This window comes from Opisthocomus hoazin, chromosome 21 (genome assembly GCF_030867145.1).
Source record: "Opisthocomus hoazin isolate bOpiHoa1 chromosome 21, bOpiHoa1.hap1, whole genome shotgun sequence".
Classification (NCBI taxonomy): domain Eukaryota; kingdom Metazoa; phylum Chordata; class Aves; order Opisthocomiformes; family Opisthocomidae; genus Opisthocomus; species Opisthocomus hoazin.
In genome coordinates, this window is record NC_134434.1 from 1,461,216 (window position 1) to 1,485,574 (window position 24,359).

Consider the following 24,359-nt stretch of genomic DNA (forward strand, 5'->3'; position numbering starts at 1 on the left):
GAATATCAGACTGCAAAAAGCCATAATACCCTTTTAGCCCAGTCTCTCTTGACTGATACTGCGTCTGCACTGGAGAATGAATGCTGACAATCAGATCATAAACAGGAAAATCCAGAGTTAATAACAGATGAGACATAACTCTTTCAAGGTACCGATCCATCACCAGCAAACAATGAAGTTCCTCAGGCACTTGCACGTTTGGTGCCGAGCACTCACACAGCCACGTATCTGGTTTAATGCCTAAGTGGAATCAAAAAACGCTAGTTCCAAGAGCAAGATTGGCCCTTATAGCCCAGGGAGTGGGGATTCACTTTGGAAGTGGTCTTCTTCAGTAATTTTGATGTTACTCTGTACAAATGGAAGAGCTTCATACAGAGAATCTGACCCTGGTTTTCAGCAGTCTGAACCTGTCGGTGAAGCCCTGTTGTGGGAGGCAGGAGTTCCTGGCTCATACCCACATCCAAAGCGGGCAAAGGAGGCAGCCAATACAGCAGGAAAGGTCTTCCACATCCCATGTGGACGCTCTGGTTGCTGTGACTTTGGACCTGAACGGTGGCGGGGACCACATCCTCCTAGGACTGAATTAGCCCAGGAGGAGCTCCAGCCCTGAAGTCTCCCTCCTCCCTGATAATAATTACTGTTTTCTAATACACAGTGGCAGCTGGGAACCCTTACCATTAGCTCTCTAACCTTCAGTTTATTTGTGTAACTTCAGCTACTCCTTTGTCAGGTCTTTGTCCCTTACCTTATGTTGAATAGCCTCTTACGAGGCATTTTAGTGTCTTAGTAAAAAGCCAACTAAATCATGTCAATTCTAGCTGCCTTTTTATTACATTTTTCAGGGAACACTGAGGCTGCAGAGTTACAGTTTTCATTTAGCATACTGACTTGACCTTCCATCATCACTGTAGACCTTTCCTTAATTAAAAGCACAGAAGCATACACTGCCTCCCAGAAAGTCAAAATGCTTTGAGGTATTTTATTTTAACCATGTGGGCAATTCATACTTTCAATAAAGACTGAGAAGGAAATACTTCTAAATCTTGCTTTCTTTAGACAAAATTGAGATAGATAATGGATTAGGATATTTTACAAACAATAAAGGGAAGGAAACTTAAGTCTTTGTTATTATTTCATAAGCATGTCTTTCTAAAATTATTGCAATTAGATCAGTTTGTCAGGCCTACCTACCTTTAAAATAGCACAAGAGTGATAGTAGGCACAATAGCATCAGTGTTAACACTGGGGAGAATTAGAATCGACACGGTTAAACCACATTTCTTCGGAGTCCATTTTCTTTCCATTTATCTTTCCATATCTCACTATCTGTCTGCACTCTTATCTCTGTATAAGCTAACGGGAGATTACTGCACACATCTGGCAAAATTTGCTGGGTTAAAACTCAGTAGAAATTAATTCATTCTATTCAGTAGTTTTGTTGGGTTTTTTGATCTAACTGCCATGAGAACATTTTCTAGCTGACAATTTGCCATAGGCACGTTAGAAAAGCACCATACACAAGTCATTACTCTGAAAGTTCTGTCAAAGGCAAGGAGAGTTCTGGATTTTAGCTAGAAAGGGCAAGTCCATTACCATCCATCTCTTCCCATCATCTCGAATTTTATTTACTCTTTCTTATCAAAATATGAACATGCTACTGCCACCTAGTCCCTGGAAATTCTGCTAATAACAGAATCCGCTGTTAACACAGTCTTAATCTGCTTAACTTTCAGTATAGGGTTTGTCACAGTTGTCACATTCTATCAAATGCATAATTCCTATGAATAAGAAATAAATATTTTTTATTTTTCAAGGCATATTCAGTGTGAACAGTATATCTTTAGCATATTTTGTTAGGTGAGGTTTTGCTCTTTTCATCTTTAGCAATTTCTTTCCAATTTCCTCTGACAATCTAAGAGCAAAGCAATCAAGGACTGAACTATCAGTCCTGTACAGTTATCTCCAACCCAGCCTGATACTTGGAAGTCTATGTCCAAAGCACAGCACATAGGTATGGGCCCGAGAGGCCCACCATTTTTCGTGCTTATACAGGATTAAACCTTACAGCATCCATGGCTGCAGGACCTCAGCCACCCAATTGTCATTACCTGCTGCTTTTTTGATTCATACCCTGTAAGTCTGAAACATCCTGGTGAGGTTGTGTAGACCAAAGTGTCTTCCTGCTGCTCCAATCCACGAAACTATCAATGCAGTATGTTTCACTGCACTAAAATTCATTATATAAAGCAGTAGAGGCTTTCAAGTTGTGGTCTTGCTAAGATTATTCAGAAGAAGCAAGAAACAAACCTTTATCCTTTTTTTCTTTTTTTGACAGAACAAAAAAAAGCGTATGGTAATATGCATAGATGATGAATTAGCATATTTGTCTGAAATAAGGAAATCCGATTCAGAAGAGGATAAAAGATTTCCTAGTACGAAGTGTACTACTGCCAAGTGCTTTGAGACAAGGCAGGTTAGCGTTCGTTACTTGCTTGCTTCACATTAAAAACAGGGAAGGGTCAATAATATATCACAAAAATATGCAACCAATAAAAGCATAATTAAAAATACATAGAGTATTTGCAGAACAATCTATCATGGGTGAAGCCTAAAGGCCTCTTTACCACACATTCCTCTAGCAGGATGCGCCTATAGTTCAAACACAGAAAATAACAATCCAAGAGACAGTCAGAGCTCTGGTCCCAATTCTGCACATTGTGAAATTACTTTGTGGCTTCGGGGTTTGTTCCTAAAGAGTATCGTGGCGCTGACCTACGGAGGCAGTTTTAACCAAAATACAAATTACTGTGCCAAGATTGTTCCGGTTAAGCTAGATTTTGGCACATTTTGTTCCATTTTTACCTTCAGAGCAGTAGTCACAGTGAGATATTTCCAGTGAGGTGGCTAATAGATAAGCTCAGGAGAATGGTGCTGCTGTGGTTTTAGACAGCACAATCCATCCCTGACCATCCCTGCTTTAAGCGTGGTTAGTGCCGTAAAAGAGGCAGCAGACAGGAATATATCTACGCACATCCAAGGCTGCGAATTACAGCCTAACCCCAACAGTTTAACTTCTTTATAGGAGTCTTAAAGCTCCCATGCTCTACACACCCAGACCATCCCTTGGACAACCCGCCTGTACCCACAAACAGAGCTTTATACACACTTAGAGCCCTGCTGAGGGGAGGAACATCACAGTAAAACCAACAAATTACTGTAAAGTAAGCTGGAGTGAGGAAGACATCAGGTCTCCAGGCTCTTGGCTAAATCACAGGACAAACCAGCAGGAGATCGTGGAGATTTCTGATAGCCTCTGCTTGTGCCTCAGCAAAATTTCTTTGAAATCTAGCTCCCTCCACGAGGTACTTTGGTTTTGACACGTAAGCATTTTCCAGTAAAACCCTGTTTCAGCAAAAAAAAATCCCAACTAGTTCTGCTTATGATTAGTGCAAGGCCTTATTCTGTGCGAAGCCCAAGGGCGTGTTCGGTTAAGAGGATTTTCAGTGTTTGATTTGTAGCTGAGAGCCTCCCTATCTGCTGCTCCTAAGTCACAAAAGGCACAACAGAGGAACTGTTCCTCCTCCTAACAGGTAGAGCTATTCCCTGCGGCAGTTAATTAGGGGGGAAAAAAAAAAAATCACCCTTATTTTTCCAGATTCTAATGAATGTCTGTTTCATTCTCATAGGATTTTCTTTTAGAAATCCAGGAAAATGATGAAAGGAAAAATGGCAGAGAAAAAAAAAAACACACACCTCAGTATCTGAAGTTTCAAGAGCCTTTTTCCTGTGGCCTATTTCAAAATACATACCTACTTTTTAGATATACTCAGTAGGGGCAACGAATACTTCAAAGAAAGCTGGAAATCTTTTGTTAGGATTCCGAACTTTCAGGCAGCACACTCGGGGTCTGTCCCCACGAATCTTCATGTACAGCAGCAGCCGCGCTGCAGTCAGTGGAACCGTGGCAACACCCGGGCAGCAAGGCAGGATGTGCGTTCACAGCGCAGCTGCTACCTTGTTACTGTCGGGAGCACAGTACTGGGGGTCACAACACAAGGAAAGCAGGATGCATTCCCCAGGATCTAAAATATTTAAATCAATCTAAATTTAAAATGTTTTGGCTCCACTGTGAACTTATATGTGAACTTCACATTCATTTTTTCTTATTTGATGTACGTAAGGTATTACCAAATATTAAAGTATCTAAAAATTGCTAATACTTTAGAAATTACCCAATTATTAGAGTGAACAGAGATTTTTTTAAAATGACGCAGACTTCTTCACTAGCACAGAACACCACATCAGTTCTGTGATGCCATCTGTCTTTCAAATGATCTTGTAAACTCATCAGTATTTTGGTTGTGAGCATCAAACAATCTTTCGGCAGCTTGAAGTAGATTGATTTTACCTGTGTACTGCTAGATGGTATTCCTTATTTTGTGCTCTGAAAGTGGCAGCTTATAACTCAAAGTGAATGACCATTATTACATCTAGAGACACACATTATTTAAAATAAAAAATAAAAATAATGGGGAAAGTCTAGATAATCGACAGAATTACTCAGCTGTATCATCTTATATCAGCTGAAAATCTGTCCTTTAATGTTTATGAAGAGGAAAATAAAAGTGCAATGAAGAGCTGGAAGAGACCATCTGTCTCCTTTTAGTTCGTTGTTTTGTTTAGAGTTGGGCCTGAATCCAAAACCTAATTCAGACATGTCCAGTGTTTGGAAGCGGTCACATCGTGGTCCCCTTGGATATTCAGAACTGCTGATAGCTGCTCAAAACAGACGCTAATGATAGCCCTTGTAATGCTTTTTGTCAAACGCTTTACGGTCATTAACACGTTCCCTATTAACTATCAATTACCTTGCAGTGTAATTATTTTGCCTATTTTACAAATGGGTAGACTGAGACAGACAGGCTGAGTCAACTGCAGTCACGACAACAGGCCATGGCGCAGGGAAGACCAGAACGTGAGTTTTTATGGGATTCTCAAAGTCCCAGAAATTTTGGCCACCTGATTTCTCAAAATTCATTCACCATGGTAGTTGGAGGTCTTCTACAGGCAGGCCTTGTCATGGTGATTTCCATAGTGACAGTTACTCACCCCAATGCACGCCGCACTGTGCAGGCTACAACATCCAATTAGATTAAAGGGCAGTCACGAATTTCCCATCATATGTGGACAATACTCCGACACCCAGAAAACCATTTATCTTCTGTACCTGAACCTGCCTCTTACCACCTACTCAGAGATCAAACAGGGTGAATCAAACAAGTTAAAATAATTCCAAAGCGGGGGGGAGGGCAGTGTGTGTTTCAGCCACAACACCAATTCTGCTGAATTGCAGCATCACTCTGTACGTTTCGGTTGTACATTAGGGTTGCCCTCCTTGTGTGATAAAAGCTACAGAAAAATATTTTTAAAACACAGTGAAGTTAATGCGACATTTGGGATCTTTTGCATTTCTGAAATCTAGTGACTCTAATTATGCAACATCAAAGCTGAAAAACAGACTGCAAAGACACAGTTTGGCAGTAGAAAGGAAAGGTGCAATACTGTCACCTGCCAGAGCATCTGAGCTTATTTCTCTGTGCTTTCAGAAACACTTGCAAAAGCAACCTGCAGCATCCTCGGAATGATGTAGACAGCAGAGCAGCAGTGCTGCCCTTTCCCACTGCGACGGCCCCTTGAAAAAGCAGCAGTCTGGTTTTGTATAGATATTCACTAACCTCTGAGCACCACTGTGAAAGGAAACTAGGGTGTATTTAAGGAACATTTTGCTTTTCTAGGAAATGTGCAGTGAGGAATGTCACCGCTGGGTAGCTGTACTAACATTAGAAGAATGACAGATTTTAAGTGACAGGAAGAAACAGGACAGAAAAGGGCAGAGGAGAGGTTTGTTGTTCATAAAAGCAGGGGAATATACGGGCCTGAACATGGGCGAGGAACATGTCGGGGACTTGGGTGGCACAGGCATCATTACAGGAAAGTCTGAAAAAGAGCGTGGCTCAAAAGGCATCCAGCCCGTGCCGGGCACGTTCATACACTAGCATGTTTTTGATGTCATCTTTTCATCTGCTGGCAGTAACCAAACTTGACAGGGGCTACTGGAGCAAAATTTAAGCCTATTATATGAAGGTGGGCATCCTCCGTTCTGCACAGAAATATAAACTGACTTGATATAACAGCTGAGTTTAGGTAAAATTACAGGGGAAAAAGTAGACAAATTGAAATTTGGGCTGGAGCACAAGAGCCAACAGCAACTTTATCTAATGTGTTTGAGAGGTGTAATGCCCTGAAGTACTAACAAATGCATTTTTACATCTCATCCTGAGAGTCTTACAGATTTTTTTCTGGAAATGTCCTAAAAATCTCAATCTTGGTGTTCAAACTCACGATTATTTTAGGCAAACCTATTTCCCTGGTGAGTTGCCCTCTTTTCTTCTGCAGAGAATTTCCTCTGCTTTACTGCCAGTTCTGCACAAAGTGATTTATTAGAGAGACAGCAATTTTTTTTTGCTTGTGGAAAGTGTCAGTTTCTGAACAAGATCAAATAATCTCTTCTGCTTCAGTATTGACTAATTTTAATTATTAAAAACTTTCTCCCAGGAAAATCTCTTCATGCTGTTTGCTGAGAATCTAACAATTTTTAATAGAATTCGGGAAATTATTTTCTTGACGAGATCAGGGAACACTGGAGACAGAATTCTGACTTTAAACTGGGCTCACAGTTCAATGACTTTTTTTAAAAAGTAGGAAGAACTAGCTTTTTCCTTTACCTTGTTTCTATCTATGTGTCTCCCCTTTACTTGCAATGAGGGGCTTTGCAAAGGCTAGAGTAATAGTAGCACATAATTCGTTATGCAGTAAAACTTAATCATGTATAGTTAAAAGAATTATAAAGCTAAACACATACTTTACATATATACAACACTTTAAAATCAGAAATCAATCTTTTGTTAGATTCATTTTAGTGTTATGCAGTCCCCATTGCCATAATTTTATATGGGGTCCTTTCCTTACAACATCCTAGTAAACTGATATTGTTAAAGTGTCAATGAAAAAAATAATAGCTACATTCGTATTATAATTTCTCACACTTAAGTTCTCAGGTTTTCGCATCATTGACAAATAATTAGATGTTTTAGCAAGGTAATAGGATAATTACACTGTTGCTCCATAAAGACGGTACTGTCTACATTTAAAGTATAATGCAACTTTGCCTACAGACATTACAAACCAGAGTATCATACCACAACAAATTGTTTACTGTAGTATAATGAAATCAAATACATGCTTAATGATGTCAGCTTGACAAAATAATAAAGTAACATACAGAGTCAACATTATCTTCAATTAGGCATCTACTTTGGTTGAAGAGTTCTTAACATTACAGTTCAAAGAGCTGGATTTTTCTCTGCTGTGATTTTCAGCTCCATTTCATCTGTACACTCTTTCAAAGTGCAAGAGCCATACCACAAGATAACGTACATAAAGAAATAAAATAGAGGAAGACGTGGCAGGCGCAACATTAGGACTAACCGAAGGAACTACAGCTGGTCAAATCTGTGAATAGTAATGGGGGGGGAAATAAGCCAAAACCCATGGGAGACATTGCTTGTGTTAAATGATCTTTTCTTGCACATCTAACAAAGAGCAATACTATTCCAGTCACCGTGCACCAACATTCAGAAATATTCTCATGATCATATGAGATTGGCATGATCTCAAAGCTAACCACGGTATTTGCCACAGCCCAGCGTCACAGCCACGCTGCGAGCACGCAGCTCCCTCGCTACGCAGAGAGAGCAGGAGCCAGGATTCGCTCTTTAAGACCACCATCCCCCCAAGGGCGTTTAGGCAGGTGGAGGCGGCTGCTGGGGGGGACAGGAGAGGCACCATCTACTGCTCTGGGCCTCCCCTCCTCACCTACAATCCGTAACACCACTCGAGGAAATGGTGCTGTGGTGAGGCAAGCTGAAAGCTGGCTGGTGCAGAGCTGCAGCTGTACCTTTCCCAGTCCCTCGCTTCACTCGGAGATTAATCCCCCGTGGAAGTGACACTACAGATCCCCACTCAGTCCGCAGCTCAGGGGTCTGTAGCTCTTCCAGTGGGAACTAGAAGTAAGAAACAAAGGGTGTGTGGTATTTGCATGGCAGCCACAGCAACATTTTGAAGGCCAGGCCCTTTGCCAGTGAGAATAAGCAGCTGCTTTCACAGCCTGAGTGAGGCCAGGCTTTCTGCCAGCAGAAAATAGTTTACTACATGGACAAAACAAATTTCAAGAGACTTTTAACAGGATCATCTCCCAAATTCAACTTTTCTAATTGCAGAAAGCCCAACAAACTAAAGATTTCTTCAGGAGTCAGTATTTTGGAGTACGGCACATTCTCTGGTTTTCTTTCATTAAGGGAAAATATCTGTTTGGCATTTCAGGTATTTCCATGCTGGTATTTTGAGCATTTCAGGTACATAAATTAACCTGCAAATAAATACAGACTGTGTTTTCTAATGAGAAAAAAGCGCTACTGCCTGATGTAGAAAGCCTGCTGATACAAATTGCAAGTGTGACATTACTGCTGCCGCTTTCACCACCATAACGTCCAAGAGGTGTATTTTGAGTACTGGAGGGACTCTAGACTCATCTATGTTTTAAAGACAGCCATGGAAACACACGTGTTGCCAATCTGAACTGCTGTCACTACACTCACCGCCCTTTCCAGTGAAGAGCTGAACTGCCAGTTGTAAGATGCCAGGCTGCATCATAAACGCTCACACACAGGGCCCCCAGAGCACTCTGCTCGGGGACCTCCTTTCCGCAAACCTCACATCGCACCAGGCAGATCAGCTTCTGAGGTTAGAGACGACGCACCGTGGCGTCACCGCCTGTTCATTCGTCCCTCGGTCTAATTCCGAACTGAAGCGCTATTCACTCTTTCACAGTGAGGCTGTCCGCGTAACTGATTTTCTTCGCCCTTTTGTCCATTTAATATTCACATCTCACCGCTCAAACAGCCCACAGAGACGTGGCAGATACCGTATTTCTGTTGGAGTTGCAGTTGGTTTTCATTATTTTTCACTGACCTTCACTTACTGCCTTGAAAAACTTGTGAATAAGTGTAATTTGGGGGCGTATTCACAAGATAACTCTCAACTGTACTTCCAAATGTTTAGATGGGATTTTCAGATGGTGTCTCGTTTCTAAGCATTTGCGTTATACAGACAAGACAAACTGTGAAGCAAAGGTCACTTGTGCTTAGCTAGGCTGGGCAGCAATTACCAGTGAGTTAGGAAAAGGTTGCTACTGTGCTGAAATAAATAATTAGAAAGTTTCTGAAACAAATGGAAGAGGAGGGGTTCTTTTCTTATCTATACGAAGCAGAGAGATTTGTTTGTTGTGGATGTAGGGAAGAAGCTTTGAGGGATGATATAAAAGAGAAAATTGCAGAAAATACCTTTAACAAAGAAAGGTACTATTAGATCCTTGAGCTTCAACCAGCCACGGTATAATTAAGGCTGCTAGAAAGGCTGCTGTGATCATTTCTCTTCCTCTGGTGGTTTGTAAACAGCACTGACCTGCAGCTGGGTGGCTGTACTGAGCTGCTCTTACCACGAGGTAATTTTCAGTACCCTTTACAAGGCACCCGGACGAATGTGTGCCTATGATAAATAAATGCTACTGCCTGTGGTTTCATGCCCTTTTAATTTGTGTTGTACTACATTTGTTGAGTAGTGTTTGCCAGTATCCCACTTACTTTCACCAAATCTGCAGATAGAGCCAAAAGGCTTACTTTATAAAAGATAACTGGCTTAGTTATGACTTCTCAGTGCCAGTTATCTTTCCTACTGAGTATAATGCCACTCAACTCATTTAGAAACAAGATAATTTTATAGTTGTCTGCCTTAAGCTGTACTATCTCATCTTGTTAGATAATTCATGTCCTTTTGTTTTGACTGTGCTCATTATTTCTTAACTTCAAACTTACCTTTTAAACTACAAATGTGAAACTGTGTCTTACGCAATTTACATAAACAACAAAAGGAAGTTGTGCTTTCCTTAGCTTTAAAAGAAGCTTCCAGGATATTCTTAAAGAAAAAAAAAAAATCCACACCTTATTTTCTGCCTGCAGGGCAGATCTGTGCTTTCTTTCCTCTCAGTCTCTGCCTCTGCACCTTAAACAGGAAATCCTGGTGTGAAATTTCTTCAAATTATTTCTAAAAATTTGACTCTGTAATATATCATCTCATCTACCACAGCATTAATATCCTAAAGGACCTTCAATAATTCAATAAAACATTCATTCCAGAAATGCTTTTGGCTGTTTTGAGTCAAGCTGAGCTTCCTCAAACTTTTCTGTGTTTGAGCCCTCAGCTTACATTCAAAGATTTAACACTACAGTCACTAGCAATTATGTCCATTTCAAATTCTTTTCCTCTTTTATCACGCTTTAAATGTGTCCTTGTTATCACTCTTTAAGGTGCTGGAAATCCAAGTGTCCTGCAATCTCCTGCCAAAACTATTTATATTCTGAGCAACTTTTTGAACCTTTTATGGGCGAGATGTCACAAATTGTCACGGATCAGTAACACAAACTGACCTTCATAACACGACGTACATTATTTAGGTGCTTTCCCCAACACTCTTAATATTATATCTGACCATCTCACAACATTGTTACTGGAGAAGTGCAGCTATTCCCATGACAGAGATGGCAAGCCAGGCAGAAATGGTAGGAATATTTGCTTAAGGACAGAGAAAGAGTTGAACATAATTTTCTTAAGTCATAGGTGAGCAACCCAATCAGTAAAGGGGAAGGAGACTCTTGGGAGAAAAGTGTCTGTCAATAAATCACACAGAAGGGTCCCCCGAGACCCCATGTGTGTTTTCACATATAGCTTTCAATGGGTATAATATTAATATTTTGCGATTTCATTGGTTTAAAACAGAAAGTCTAATCTCACGAAGCATATAGTCCATCCTGCACATTTATGCACCACTTTCTGTTCCCAAAGAGCAAGCAGACCATCTCTCTCTCGTCCCCCTCCCTGCAAGAGAAGCCAATTTCCACACATTCTGTGCTAAGTTCTTCTCCCATCCTACGCCTGCCAGCAGGGAGTGGGGAAGGAGAGGTCACCAAGCTGTGTGTGCACCATGGTAGGTGCAGCAATGATATACTGGAAGCCTGTGCTAGGCTGAGATCAAGCAACAAAAGAGAGTGTTTGGGTAGGCAGGCAGGAGCTGTTGCCCAAATGGGCTGGACAAGGGCTTCCACGAACCTCAGATGGACCATGCCAATAGCTCCTTAAAGTACATCCTCAATGTTATTCTGTGCTTTCCTCATATATACACCTGTTTGTCATTTTAAGAATGTAAAATTCCATGCTTTGTTCTTGCCATGGGAAAATGATATTTCTTCATTTAACAATATACTTCTATACTCAAGAGAGCAGGTGAAACTGGTAACTGCCTTGTTTCTGCTTCTGGTTTGTAATCCTAATGCTAACCTTTTCCTCGCCTGTTAGTTAACACTGGGTATGTTAAACTTGACTGTTTCCTACCAGATTATAAAATGAGGATAAAAGGATAAGGCCTAGATCAACAACTAGATTTTTACTAGCTCAAATTCTATTAACTTTTTTGCTCATTCTTTTATTCGCCAGTCTGTGATATCTCTCTGTTTGCTCTTGCCCATCATACCCACCCTTTGAACAGAAACGTAGCTACAGATTGTACTTTGGCAAGGTAGACAAGAGCTGTAGTGGCACCGTGTTGTTAGAGAAGGCTTGAACTGTTCATGCATCTCTGTTGCACCGTTTGGTGACCTCATACGTGTGTCCTTTTGACTCGGGGTAACACAACAAACAAAAATAGCATCAATCACCAAATTTTTGACTTGCAGAACCAGGAACCATTTTCTGCTGCTTTCTGGACTGCTTTCTAAAGAAATACAGAATTCTCCCAGAAATTCAGAGCACCATTATATAACTGAATCTCTCAAATGGAGCGTTTATTCTGAATTCATCATCATGGTGTCTGAGCATCTGTTGTATTTAAAATGAGAAAACAATTTAAATGCAATGTTTAGTCAGAAAATCCTGCAAAATCCAGAAATGATGATATGCTCATCTAATAGCCTTTTTTCCTGCATTACCCCTATTCTCTCTTAAGAGGTAACTGTTATAGATGATGGATTGGGTCAGTGCCGAATTACAGCTTGCAATGAAAGTCTGCATCAGCCAAGACACAATCAACATTAAACATTTGAGTCTAAGACTTCATTTTGATCCTCACACAAAGTGAATTGCAGAACAGCATCATTTATTTATGTTTATCCAGCTTTTGCTCATCTGCTAACGATGAATGACAAGAGTGGTTGACTGGCAGGCCAGCCAAAAATACCCTGTGTTTAGAGTAACCAGCAGTGGAAGGCGTCGGGAATGACTGCCCTGTCAAAAACCAGCACCACTGACACAGCTGTGTACCTCTGGGGCTCAAGTTGGATTTTTCCTTCATCTTTTTTGCTACTACCGGGAAGAGAGTGCAAACGGTTGTGACGCAACATCTCCTGCAGCATTTGGGTGGCACTAATCCAGCACCTTTCGCATTTGTTTCTTAAACCTAACGTTTATTTAAGTTTTTGGTGTTAGCACAAAGGTGAAAGTCCTAATAGCAAACTCTGAGGCATGCACAGCCAATCTGATCTCTTAAGCTGGTAATTTTTGTACTTTTGACTGTAGCCCTGTGGATGCTTAAAAGACAATGCTTTTTTTTTTTTTTTTTTTTTGAAGAGTCATAATATATGCTGAAAATAACACACAGCGTTAACTGCTTACCAGGGCACCCTAGATAAAGCTGACTGTCGAACACTATTTGTTGAACAGTGGTATTACAAGTTAGTTCTTCTTACCAACTGGTCTAATGAAGTGTTAGACACCATTTGCAGTTTAAGTGCTAATTCCTAGCATATCATTATCTCTAGTAAAGTAGCTTTTTCAGCCAAGTACAGTTAACCCTTGGCTGCATTTCCACTTTACTGCATGATGCATTATTGCATTTCTCTGCACATGCTTTCATACAGCTGTCTGCTCAGAAGCAGGAGAAAACCGAGTTCTTTCCCTATTTTTTTTACATAAAAAAGAATTGTAATATTTTTTATTTATCTAGGATACAATCGCTGGTGTATTGCTATAAATGTAGATGACAAGCTCTTCTGTTACACTAGTATTTTACAGGCATTTCTTTTAAATCACAAAATAACTCTCAAAAGCAGTAAAAAAACCCCACAAATCGTATTTGTCAGCAACAGCCTAAAGAACTTCAGTTTTAATAATAGAGACAACATCAAAGAGAGTCAGAGATATAAAATTATTTCAAAGAAATATTATTCGCATTTTTCTGTTGGCATATTAAACCAAATTAATCTTTTTAACTGATTTCAATCTTAAAGCCACAGTAGTTTGATAAAATGCTAAGTAAACGGGCTGGAAGTATATGTGGTCATAGAAAATTTATTTTACCAATTTACCAACAACGTAAGAGTACCACACTGCTGTGGGCTTATACATAAAAAATAACAGGTAGATCTATGGATTAATTAATAAGCATGGGGGTAATATCACCTTGGCAGATCCTAACATTTCATGGTAGAATATCCTGTGCATGAGAAAAAAATGGCTTTGTTTTTCAAAGACAATTACTGTGAATCATAATTTATGTCTTCTTAAACAGCATTCCTCTGAGCCCACTACCAGCTCCGCTCTGCAGCTGCGGCTTTGAATAGGCTCGCTGAAGGCAAAAAACAGACCGAGAACTGGACCAGAGGGTTCAAGCTCTTACCCTGCTTAAGTTGTAATGACTCGTGCCTTGAGGAGGCCAGGAGTGTCCACCAAGCTGCGATAATTAAATATGTACAGACTTGGTGCGTTCTCCTCGCATACACGTGAGACTGTGTGTGGACAAACAAGGTTTGATCGTTATAAGAATTTAGGAAAAGACGACATTAACAACCAGCTCAAAATCCTAACCAATTATGAAAAAAATGCAATTAACTTTTTTTCTATCTTGAACAGTCCATGTGATGTTTCAGCCTATTATTAAGCAACACACCATAAAATCACTTGCCAAAGATAGCAAAATTTCCAGCGCATCACTGCCAGGTATTGGTCCTATGGAACAAGACAGATCACGACATGCTCCGAGGAGCCCAGTGCACGTTCTCACAGATGGTGCTATGCCTTTCCATGAAACAGCAGGCACATTTTATTTAAGACAAATCTAAAAATATTTTTGTCATCCACAAAAATTATACAGCCTAGAACCAGGGGATATTTTAAAAAACTCATTTCTTTCACAAAGTGAGGACCTCAGATCTTGTACCTGTTCAGATCCACAAAATTAACACCATAAATAACTCTTAGGTGATACGACATTACTACGCTTTCCAAAGGGTTTCACAAGACCTGTGACAGCAACAAGATTTTAACAGTGGAATATCAACTATTGTTATTAATACATTTTAGCTCATTAATATTATTTTCCTTACTGGGCACCTGCCATGCAGAAACCATATTTCTTTTGCTGTTTTTATTAAATTTTGGATAAACAAAAATGTATCATTTTTTTCTTAACGAGAGCAACTTTTTACCGTGACTCAGAATCAAAACAAACATTTAACTTGTCGTGAGCAATTTCATTTGTTTTTGTTCCCTGCTGTGCTGGAAACATGCTTTGTGCTTGCTCTCAGTCAGGTATAACAACAGTTTGTCAGGTGGCACAACATAATGCAAATATTATAGTTACAGATTGGCTGTTCCCTGCTGCCATTCACTTCGTGGTTTAGATCCCTCGTCATTTACGAATCAAAATGTTTATGCACTCAATTATAATGCTTTCAAGTGAGAATAAAGGGTATTCCATTATTCTCAAGAGCACTGTGGAAACATTTGTGTGTAAAGTACTGTGATACCCTAAATCCCCTCAGTTTCATATTTCTCCATGTCTCACTGCAGCAGAACATCTCACAGTGGTCTAACATTTAGAGAGGGGTTATGCATGCACACTAGATCAGAGCTTTGTAATTCACAGAGGGACTTTGTCCAAGTTAAAAAATTGCTGAAACGAGTCCCTGAACTTTTTGTCACCCACAACAACAACGCAGCAAACTGCCTCCTTTTGCTTAGCCAGAGCGTCTTGGTCAAATACCACACAGAAAATATCCTGCTACTAGCTCTGCCCAAAGATGCACATTTCACCTGGGTGATGAATCAAGAGAGCTAAACACCTTGCAGAGGAAGACTGGTACAAACAATAGGAGCACAGGGCTGAACTTTATCAAAGTACAGGCAAAGAACAGGTTATTACGATTATAAACACACACGCGCATGTGTTGGGAAAGGAAATTAGATGTTTTCCCCACAGTGGCCAGAACATGAGCCATAATATCAGCCTATTGTATTGTTTTGCCCAAAACCCACAGCCTACCAGGCTGAGGAGAGGGTGCTCAGTAGATAACCCCCAGCGTACTGTCAGCTCCTGCTGACATTCCCAACACCACCAACCTCAGGCATCTAAAGTGCTGTGTCTGCTCCTGGTCCAGTGCACATTCTTGGGTGATGGAACAAGGGTACATTCTGGATTTTCATCAGCTAAAAGACAGCAATTAATCTTAATTCTCTTCTTCTCCCTGAAAAGTAGAACTTCTGTAGCTCGAGGAAAACCAAGAGCTATCCATTGTTCTGTGGCAAATTAATCTTAAAGGGGGAATCTTCCAAAGAAAATCAATAGCTTATAAAAAGATTCTGTATTGTGTTTGAGCCCTGAAACTCAAACCAGAACCAAAGGGTACTTTCAAACAAGTTTGCTCTTGTTGTGCTTTGTTTGCAATCCAATGTCGTCATTTGAAAAAGTGAGATTTTCACATACGAGCAATTTTAGTTCTGTGTGGCTTCACCTTCCTGGAAGACTCTAGTGATATTTAATACATGTATTTCAGGCAACTTAAAAGAAATTTTTCTCTAAAGAAGGAATTTAATAGAGAATTATATATTTTATCCTGCATGTAATATTCTATGTCAAAGACATCTTTATTCATTTGTACTTTTCTAAATTAGTCTGTTCCATACAAGAAACTTTGAAAATTATGTCTCCTTACATGGTCAATCTTCTTTTTTAAAAAAAAAAGAAAAACCTAGTAAATTTAACCATGGTTCCATGGAAACAGCTTTAAAATTAATTTGGGTGCAGGGAGGAAGGATACAACCCTAACACAGAGAAAGTGACAGGTTTCAGAAGAAAAAAAAGTCTGCCTTGATTCAGCACTGGGATCTCTGAGAAACAATAATGCATAGCAAGGCAAGGGGAGCTTCTCAAGCTATACTGAAGCAAGATTTCTCAAGCACATTCTCCAAAACAGTTCAGTACCAAACTGAGATGCGATTAGGAGAGGCAGAATGGGGCAGAGGCATACAAACCCACAGGAATGGGAAACCTGAAATTAAAAACACTTGAAAGCACTGGTAAAGGATTCCAGAGTTCTCAGACTTTTATTGCAAAGCCAGGGCAACACAGGGGTAGAGAAACAATTATAGATCAGCAAAGGAAATAACTATTCTAATTTCTAATCAGTTCAAGTCTGTTAACTCATTCCCACAAATACCTATCGACCACCTGCAGTCTGGGTGTGTGTTTTGTACAGAGTGAGTCGCGTCTCTTTCTTACATCGAGAGGTCTCCAGCAGAGCCAGGACACTTTTATGTGCCGAGGCCCACGTGTTATGCAAGACTAGAAGGGCACTGGGCAGTAGGCTCCCTGCAGTGAGCCTGGGACAAATACCCTATATGTGCTCATATATACTTCAGGAGTTTTACTTCCAAAAGTCCCATCAGTAAAAATGAGAGTTTGGCATTGACTTAGGGCTTCCATGGGTGAAAGGAGAATTTGGTCCTTACTTTTACCTGTTCCTGCACTAGACATTTTGGTTTGTCAGATAAACTAAGTTAAGCTAATTCACTTTTATTCTGGGACTTTGTAAGGAAGAAATTCTAGTCTAAAGCAGATTCCATCACTTGTTTCCTCAATAATTCACGAGTTAGTTTGGCTGCCAGAGTGAACAGCTGTACATAAAAAGAAAAATATATTACTAAGCCTAAAAATTTCAGTGAGTGCACAGTCCCCCAAACCATGATGTTATCAAAGTTCAGTAGTACCACAAAGTGATGACTAATGAGCCTATAACATCTATGCGCTATAGAGTAAATGCTGTCATTAAGTCTTCACAAGACCTTTAGAAAACATCCTGCTTCCTAGCTGTCAGAATTTAGTAGATTACTTCACTGGCTACTTTGACATTTTTACTTTTTTGTTCCTATTTGGTTTGTTTGCTTGCCTTAAAAAACACCTACTGTGTGAACTATAAAAAGGTCAACCAATGGTTCTCATGACAAAAGTAACTGAAATTAAAACATTACAGGAGTAATTTTGACCCTTACCTTATTCTTTTGGTCTGTGAACCGTTAGCTGTAAATAGCAGAGCTACGTGCCAAAGATCTAATCTTACTAATACAAATATTCTCTTTCCTTTCAGAAGTTCCACTGCCCCTTTTCACATCAATGTCCAAGCACTTCAGCAGCATCACTAAGTGATTTGGGGGGCAGTGGGAGGACAATGCTTGGTGGATTTTTATATTAGGAAAGCTCATAATTTGTGATTCTGAGTAATTTACTTATAAGAGGAATACATTTTGCAGTCAGGGCGGAGTGTAGGAAGTAGAACTGTCTGAACACTCCCAGAGTTTAGATGCATCATATATTTCTCAACTTCTCATAGACTGAGATAATAATGGCATAGGTTACACATAAAATGGGATGCTGTTGTAATTCAGATCACTACTAGTACAGACGTAGGTAGACAAACGTATTCGGATGGCAAAGCAAGGCTTTATCTTTGCAACTTGATTGTGCACTGTGGGTATTATATGGAGGTCCATACTTGCATCATCCTTGCTATTGTATTTCACTACTGAAGCACCAGACACTGCATTCATCCAAAACACAAAGTCACCAATGCGGGCAACTAAACCCCATTTCAGCGGTTTTTGTGGTGGGGTTTTCCTGATTATAAACATGGAAAGCACACTATGATGAAATTTCTTTACTGGCAGTATTAAGCTTTGGCCATTTGTACAGCTAAAAAGACTACTAGATGTAGATCAAGTTAGTACTGATCTTGTTCACAATATGTAAGTCCAGAAATTTCAATGTAGAGCCTTTAGATTTACGGCAGCACACGGAAGACACACCTGATTTTTAAATACGAACATCGGGCTGCTACAATTCTGAAAACACCAGAATAATGACGTTACTTTTCTAATTGACATCTGAAGACTAAGAAATATGTCTTTAGGCTAAATAAAGCTAACTAGGCTTTCAAATTCTTAGAAGTATTTAACTGCCTCATGAGTTAAAGTTGTTCGTCTTTTTAAAAAAAAGTGAGGCTACAAATTGCAATATAAATGGTAACAGTGTCTAGTGATGCCAGACAAATGAAATACCATTGTTATGGGTAAGGCATTTACATATGCAGGGAGAGAGTTGAACTGTGCCTTCATAATTTAAAAATTCCAGCAAATGATCAAACTAAAAAGCAGAAGGAAAGCTGTAGGAGCTAAGGAGAACCTGGTTAACAATAATACAGTAAGTGCCTAACTGTAGGAGCTTTGGTAACTAAGTTTGTAAAATCTGGAGCCAATGAATATTAGTATTCTGAATTTAGCAAGTGCTGGTTTAAACATTTCTAAACCTATATCCCATATGTTTCTTCAGCTATTTCAATCCCTGACTCCTCTGGGTTTGGCCTGAGGCTGAAAAGTACAGATTACTTGATGCCCATGGCAAGTGCTGCTGCAACAGGGAAATTATGTCAACCCCTGCAGTGCAATTCATAACTTGATGTGGGTAAATTCACTTACTGGCAATTTAGAAGAAAACGTGCTGGTACTGTGCCAGTTGGAGCCAGATGGTGACTGAAATCATTAAAATCATGCGTGCTGCAAACCACTGAAAAATTGCACAGTTACAAGATATCCAAAGCATGGATGAGTTCCTAATACAAACCAATTGGTGTATAGAGAGTAGTTGCAAACAGTGTATGGTCTGATTTGCTACTGTTTGATTGTAGTCTTTCCCCTTCCTTGTTTTCTAGGTTCAACTAATCCACTATAACCATGAGCTGTACACAAATGTCACAGAAGCTGCAAAGAGTCCTAATGGGTTGGTGGTAGTTTCCATATTTATGAAAGTAAGTATTCAGTATTATCAATACCTAATACGTAGACAATGGACTTCTTTTCCCATGAGCTGTAAATCTAGGAATTGCACTCCTCGTTGTGCTCCAACAATCCCTAGAGGCTCTGATCTGGAATCTGGAGACACCATCATCGTGCGAACTGAACACACAATCTCTACTCCAATGCATTTGCAGTGTAATGCAAGGAAGATGAAAAGGGACGAGGAAAGGGGGGGGAAATCCTTATATCCCAAACATCACTCATAACACTTTAATGGCTATGACAAAAGTTACTAATTTTGCAGATTTGGTATTTCTTCATGAAACGTTATTCGTTCAATTAAAAGTAAATCTCTCCCAGTAGGTTGAGGCCCTGGGAAATAGGGCATGTTTGCTCGTTGAAGACATGCTGGTGTTTCAAAGTCAGCAAAATAATTTTTTTTCCGCACAATGTTATATAAAACATCTTAAAACTATCAGAACTGAAAGAACATTAAAAGTATAAATCTTAATTTCTCCCATTTCACAGAGCTAGAAACACATGTGAATATTTTTTCATATTTTAGTCTCCATCCTGTAGGTGTTCAAGATGCATGGTTAGGTCTATAAATTACAGTAATCTAGCACTGAACTCGATACTTAATAGTTTACTCAAACCTCCCTAATTACATTAGAGAAACCTTTTCTCTCATTTCATATGAAGAATGCATTTCCCCCAAGAAATGTTCATATTCTTCTATTATGTTTCTGTTTCATCAGTCTAAAAAAACACATATTTCTGAAGTGCTTCATACTGAAATAAATAGCTTTTATCATCAGACCTTAGTACTGGATATCTGTTAATTCCCTTTAGCACTCTAATCCCATTTCATGGGTAAAGTTCCTGACAAACCTCAGAATTAAAATATGCAATTCGGAAACCATTCTGAATAATTAGGTATGAAAATTGCCCTTTTACACAGGTCTAATATTTAAGAAAGATATTTAGGTTAGCTTTTTCTCATCCAAAATCTATTGTATTTCAATTGTTTGACTTGAATTTGTGCAAAAAATATAAAGTTGAAGCAAACCTTCAAACTGCCCAGCATGCCAGTTTAGTGTAAACACTAATGTACATCACTCATGTACTTGCTGAGTTGCACATCTCTTTTAACAAGCAACAAAATTTGGAATCTGCCTCACCATATTTTTCTCTAGGCCTTTCTCACTAGCATGAAAAGATACGTTCTTTTTTAAATGTCCAAAGGAGTTAGAAAAACAACTAAGTGGAGAAGCTATCTGAATTTCCACAAAATGGAACCTGAACTGAATTTTCCTGAAGGCTGCCTGTCAAACACAGCTGGATTACAGTTTGTCCAATAGGCCATTTATTTTCCTAAATATTAGTTGAACTTTTTGTGAAGTTTTCCTTTTCTGAAATAAATTTATTTCATTCTGGATAAATGCTAGATGTATAACAGCAGCATCCAGTGTTTGATTAAAAAAAAAAATAATCACAGAATAATTACAAGATAAGTAGGATATTAGAAGGCTTGCTACAGAGTTACTGAAATGTCTCCATAAAAAAAACATGAAACCGATTTTGTTGCTAACCAATAATAATTTTTCTATTTACAATGCAATAAAATCTCCCGTTAAATTACCGTTGATAATTAACAATATTGTTGATAGAGTACATACACCCCCACACACAAAACACATAACTCAACAGCAATGCTTCTAAGCCCTCTCTTATTTTTCCTCTTAATGCTCTTTAAGTATGCTTATGTTAATATAGGCTGAACTTTTTATGTGTATGTATACACGTATGTACGCACAATTCTGAGTGCACGTGTGTGAAATCCAGGCATTTCACACCTGTGTGTAAAACAGTGGGAAGACAGATCTTATTTACAATCTAAATAATCTACTGCAAGGAAAGTATATTTCTCAATAAACAGAAAAATTATAGAATACTACATGAAAATCATGCTTAATTATAATAACCACCTGTAAATCCCATCAAAGCTGTTGGAGAAGAATCCTGTACTCACACTTGTATTCAAGCATTAATTCCTATTCATCCTGTTCTCCCATACCTGGTTTGGGGGATTTATTTTTAGATATTATCTAACATGTTTTGTTAGAAATATATCTAAGTAATTATTTCCTCTTCCCACAACGGTGAAAAAAAGGCAGAAACAATTTCAAGGAGTGGTAGGAAAGAGAGAGTAAGTGTGCGTGTGCGTGCCCACGCAGAACAGCTACATCTCCAGAAAGGAAATGTTTGTGAGAAGATTTTGACAGTGTACGTTTTCTCTCCTGTAGGTATCTGAATCATCAAATCCATTTCTAAATCGTATGCTTAACAGAGACACCATAACGAGAATAACATATAAAAGTAAGTTGCTTTTTAATTTACTATGGCTAACAGCTGTATGCTTTTAGTATCAAATAACATTATTTAGCAATCCACTGAAACAAGATGCACTTCATTATGAGCAAAAATTACAAAGTTTGCATTGCCAGCAACTCTACATGAGAAACTTGGGAACCTGAATAATCTGGTGAGGTCATCAGGTCATCAAATGAATTTTGAACTTCAATGTCTATTTTATGTTTGAACAAGCAATGAGTTAATGAAGTTATACTTAATAGATACGTATACTGTATTCACACGGAATACCCAGGAGAAACTGCATACTGTTAGCACTAAAAGTAACAGGAGGACCACCCTGGATTATACCTAATCAAGTTATGTCAAGATATTGCATCATTAACTGTAGATTTAGTATTCACTAATGCTTTCTTTTTTGTACAAAAAAGTTATGACATTTCTATGCAACAATTGCTCTCTTTAGTGGATATATAAAGAGGACATTAACATAGCATGTATATTTGTTGTATTCACATTTGGAAAGCCTTTAACTGATGATGCTCAATAATTCCATGTTAGTATACTGAAATTGTGGAAAACCAGAGCTAAAGTGTCAGTGAAAATTAGGCTACTTTAGAGAAAATAATGAAAAATACATATATCTCAATGGAACAAATTAAACCTTTTCTCCTGAAATCTTTATTCCCTTTGTCAAATAATCACTTGAATTCCAAGTAGCCATTAAGTTAATAAAAGAAGTTAAACGATACCAGAATTCAACTTTCAGAAAGTACATAGCAAACTGAAAGAATAAGTATTGTAAAACTCAGCCTCCATTTTTTATTCTGGAAACTATGACTTAACATTTGTCATTTTGCTTTTGTTTATGAAATCTGGGAGAGAGTTGTTCACAATAACTGGAATGAGACTGGTTGTCAGAACTCCAAGATTTTGTTCACAACTCTACCAGAATTTGCTTTAGTTTACCTCTCTGGAAATTAAATATATTGCACTGTGTACTCTACAACAACCTAGCGTTACCCGGAAAACCTTGCATCTGAAACTCGCGAGATCTCAAATGTCTATTTAGCTTCAATGAGTCACCAAACTTCAGGTTTATGATGGAAGGTTTGGAAAGATTTCTATACGCGTCTCTAAAGCACATAGTCTGATTTCTTTCCACGGTCTCCATCTTTTCCCCCTTCCTGCAAAGCCAGGATTGTAAAAAGAAAAAGTGTAAATCTAAGACCAATCTAAAGTGAAAGCACAGATTTTTACCCACTAATTCCTGATTAAGAGAGCACTAGAAAGATTTTGAGTCTTGCCATACAACACAGACTTTGAACAATGGAGCCAATCCAGCCCCATTCTGAAGTGGACAGTTTCTTGTCCTCTCCTATAACAGACACCTTTCTTCCCACTAACGTTCCTCTAGTTTCACCTTACAGTTAACGAATCTTGTTACGTCTTTGGTCCAAATAAGAGGTCTCTAGTGTGATAAAACTCTGTTCCTCCATGATACCTGTAAGAAAGGCAGGTGAGAGAGGTGTCCCCATAGAACATTTTTTCCAGATTGTTCTATCAGTATGAATACTGATACGTATGAAGTATGAATATTTCCATCCTCTGCATGGAAGAAGCAGGAGATTAGCCCAGGTTTTAAGGTGCCTGTCTTGGTTCCTTGCAAAAACACAGCAACACTGTTCTGTAAGAGCTTCCTGCCTGCTGCTGCAGCACCCTGGAAACAGGACATTATCGTTAAGGCTGGCTTTTACAGGCTCTTTGCTCCCAAACTACATATTCCCAGCTTCTGTCTGTGGACCAGCTAGAAGATCTCCGACTGTACCATTGAGCAAGCTGCTTTTCCCCATGTACGCACACACAGACCTGCCAGGTCTCAAACACTGAATAAGAGAAAAGTCCTGCCTCATTTTTCCCATCACAGCAGCTGTATCCCATGCATTTACATGAGTGTCACAGTCTTTTTTCCTGCTTGGCCCTGCATGCTACAACGGCTGGCCAGAAGAGCAAAGATTGGACAACTTGTGGTGGCTCAGAGCAGAGGAGAGGCCATGATTAGGGATATACAGCTCCACAGGGCAGGAAGGCACCGGCAGCCTCTTTTGCTCGTTGCATGAGTGAGCGTGCAACCATCGCCCATGCCAGCAGACACGCATAGCTTCCAATACAAAATATTTTGTTCGTATGTTGCAGTTATAAGTGGGCACTCCACTTCTCTGGAGCTGACAGCATCCTACAACCTTTCATTGGTTCTTCGCCTCTTTAGAAGGAAAATGCAATTCCAATCACATCTAATTTGAGTTTACTAAATAAAATTTTGCATGAAGATAAACACATAATATAGGCTGCAAAATCAACAATTAACAGAACTGTTTTAATTCTTAACCACTGTTTATCTGTTAAAATGAAATCCTTGGTAGATGCACAGCACATAATATTCTGCAGGGTATTGGGTTACTCACTGTAGTACTGTAAGTATCGAGTGGGAATTTTTTTGTGTAAATTGGGAACGTGGAAGTGTTAGTGAAAGTAATTTTGCAGTTGTCCTGTGTGATGGATTATAGCACCATTGCTGAAAACTAATTTTACCTCTTACACTGTGAGGATTTCTACTCTGCCTTTAGCAGCTGGAGTTTTTTAGCTTGTGCTTTAGGGGTCCACTCATGAAGTCAATACGCAGCAGGCTGCTGACA

At 39.2% G+C, this 24,359-nt stretch overlaps 1 protein-coding gene across 4 annotated transcripts in view; it reads left to right on the forward strand.

Annotated features, from left to right (window-relative positions):
• CA10 (carbonic anhydrase 10) overlaps nt 1-24,359 on the forward strand; it is a 206,399-nt gene that overhangs the window by 172,954 nt on the left and 9,086 nt on the right. For all 4 annotated transcript variants that reach the window (XM_075441361.1, XM_075441364.1, XM_075441363.1 and 1 more), the window contains 2 exons: nt 19,206-19,301; nt 21,597-21,669. In XM_075441361.1, the coding sequence (XP_075297476.1) occupies nt 19,206-19,301; nt 21,597-21,669 (169 nt within the window). The remainder of the gene's footprint in view (nt 1-19,205; nt 19,302-21,596; nt 21,670-24,359) is intronic.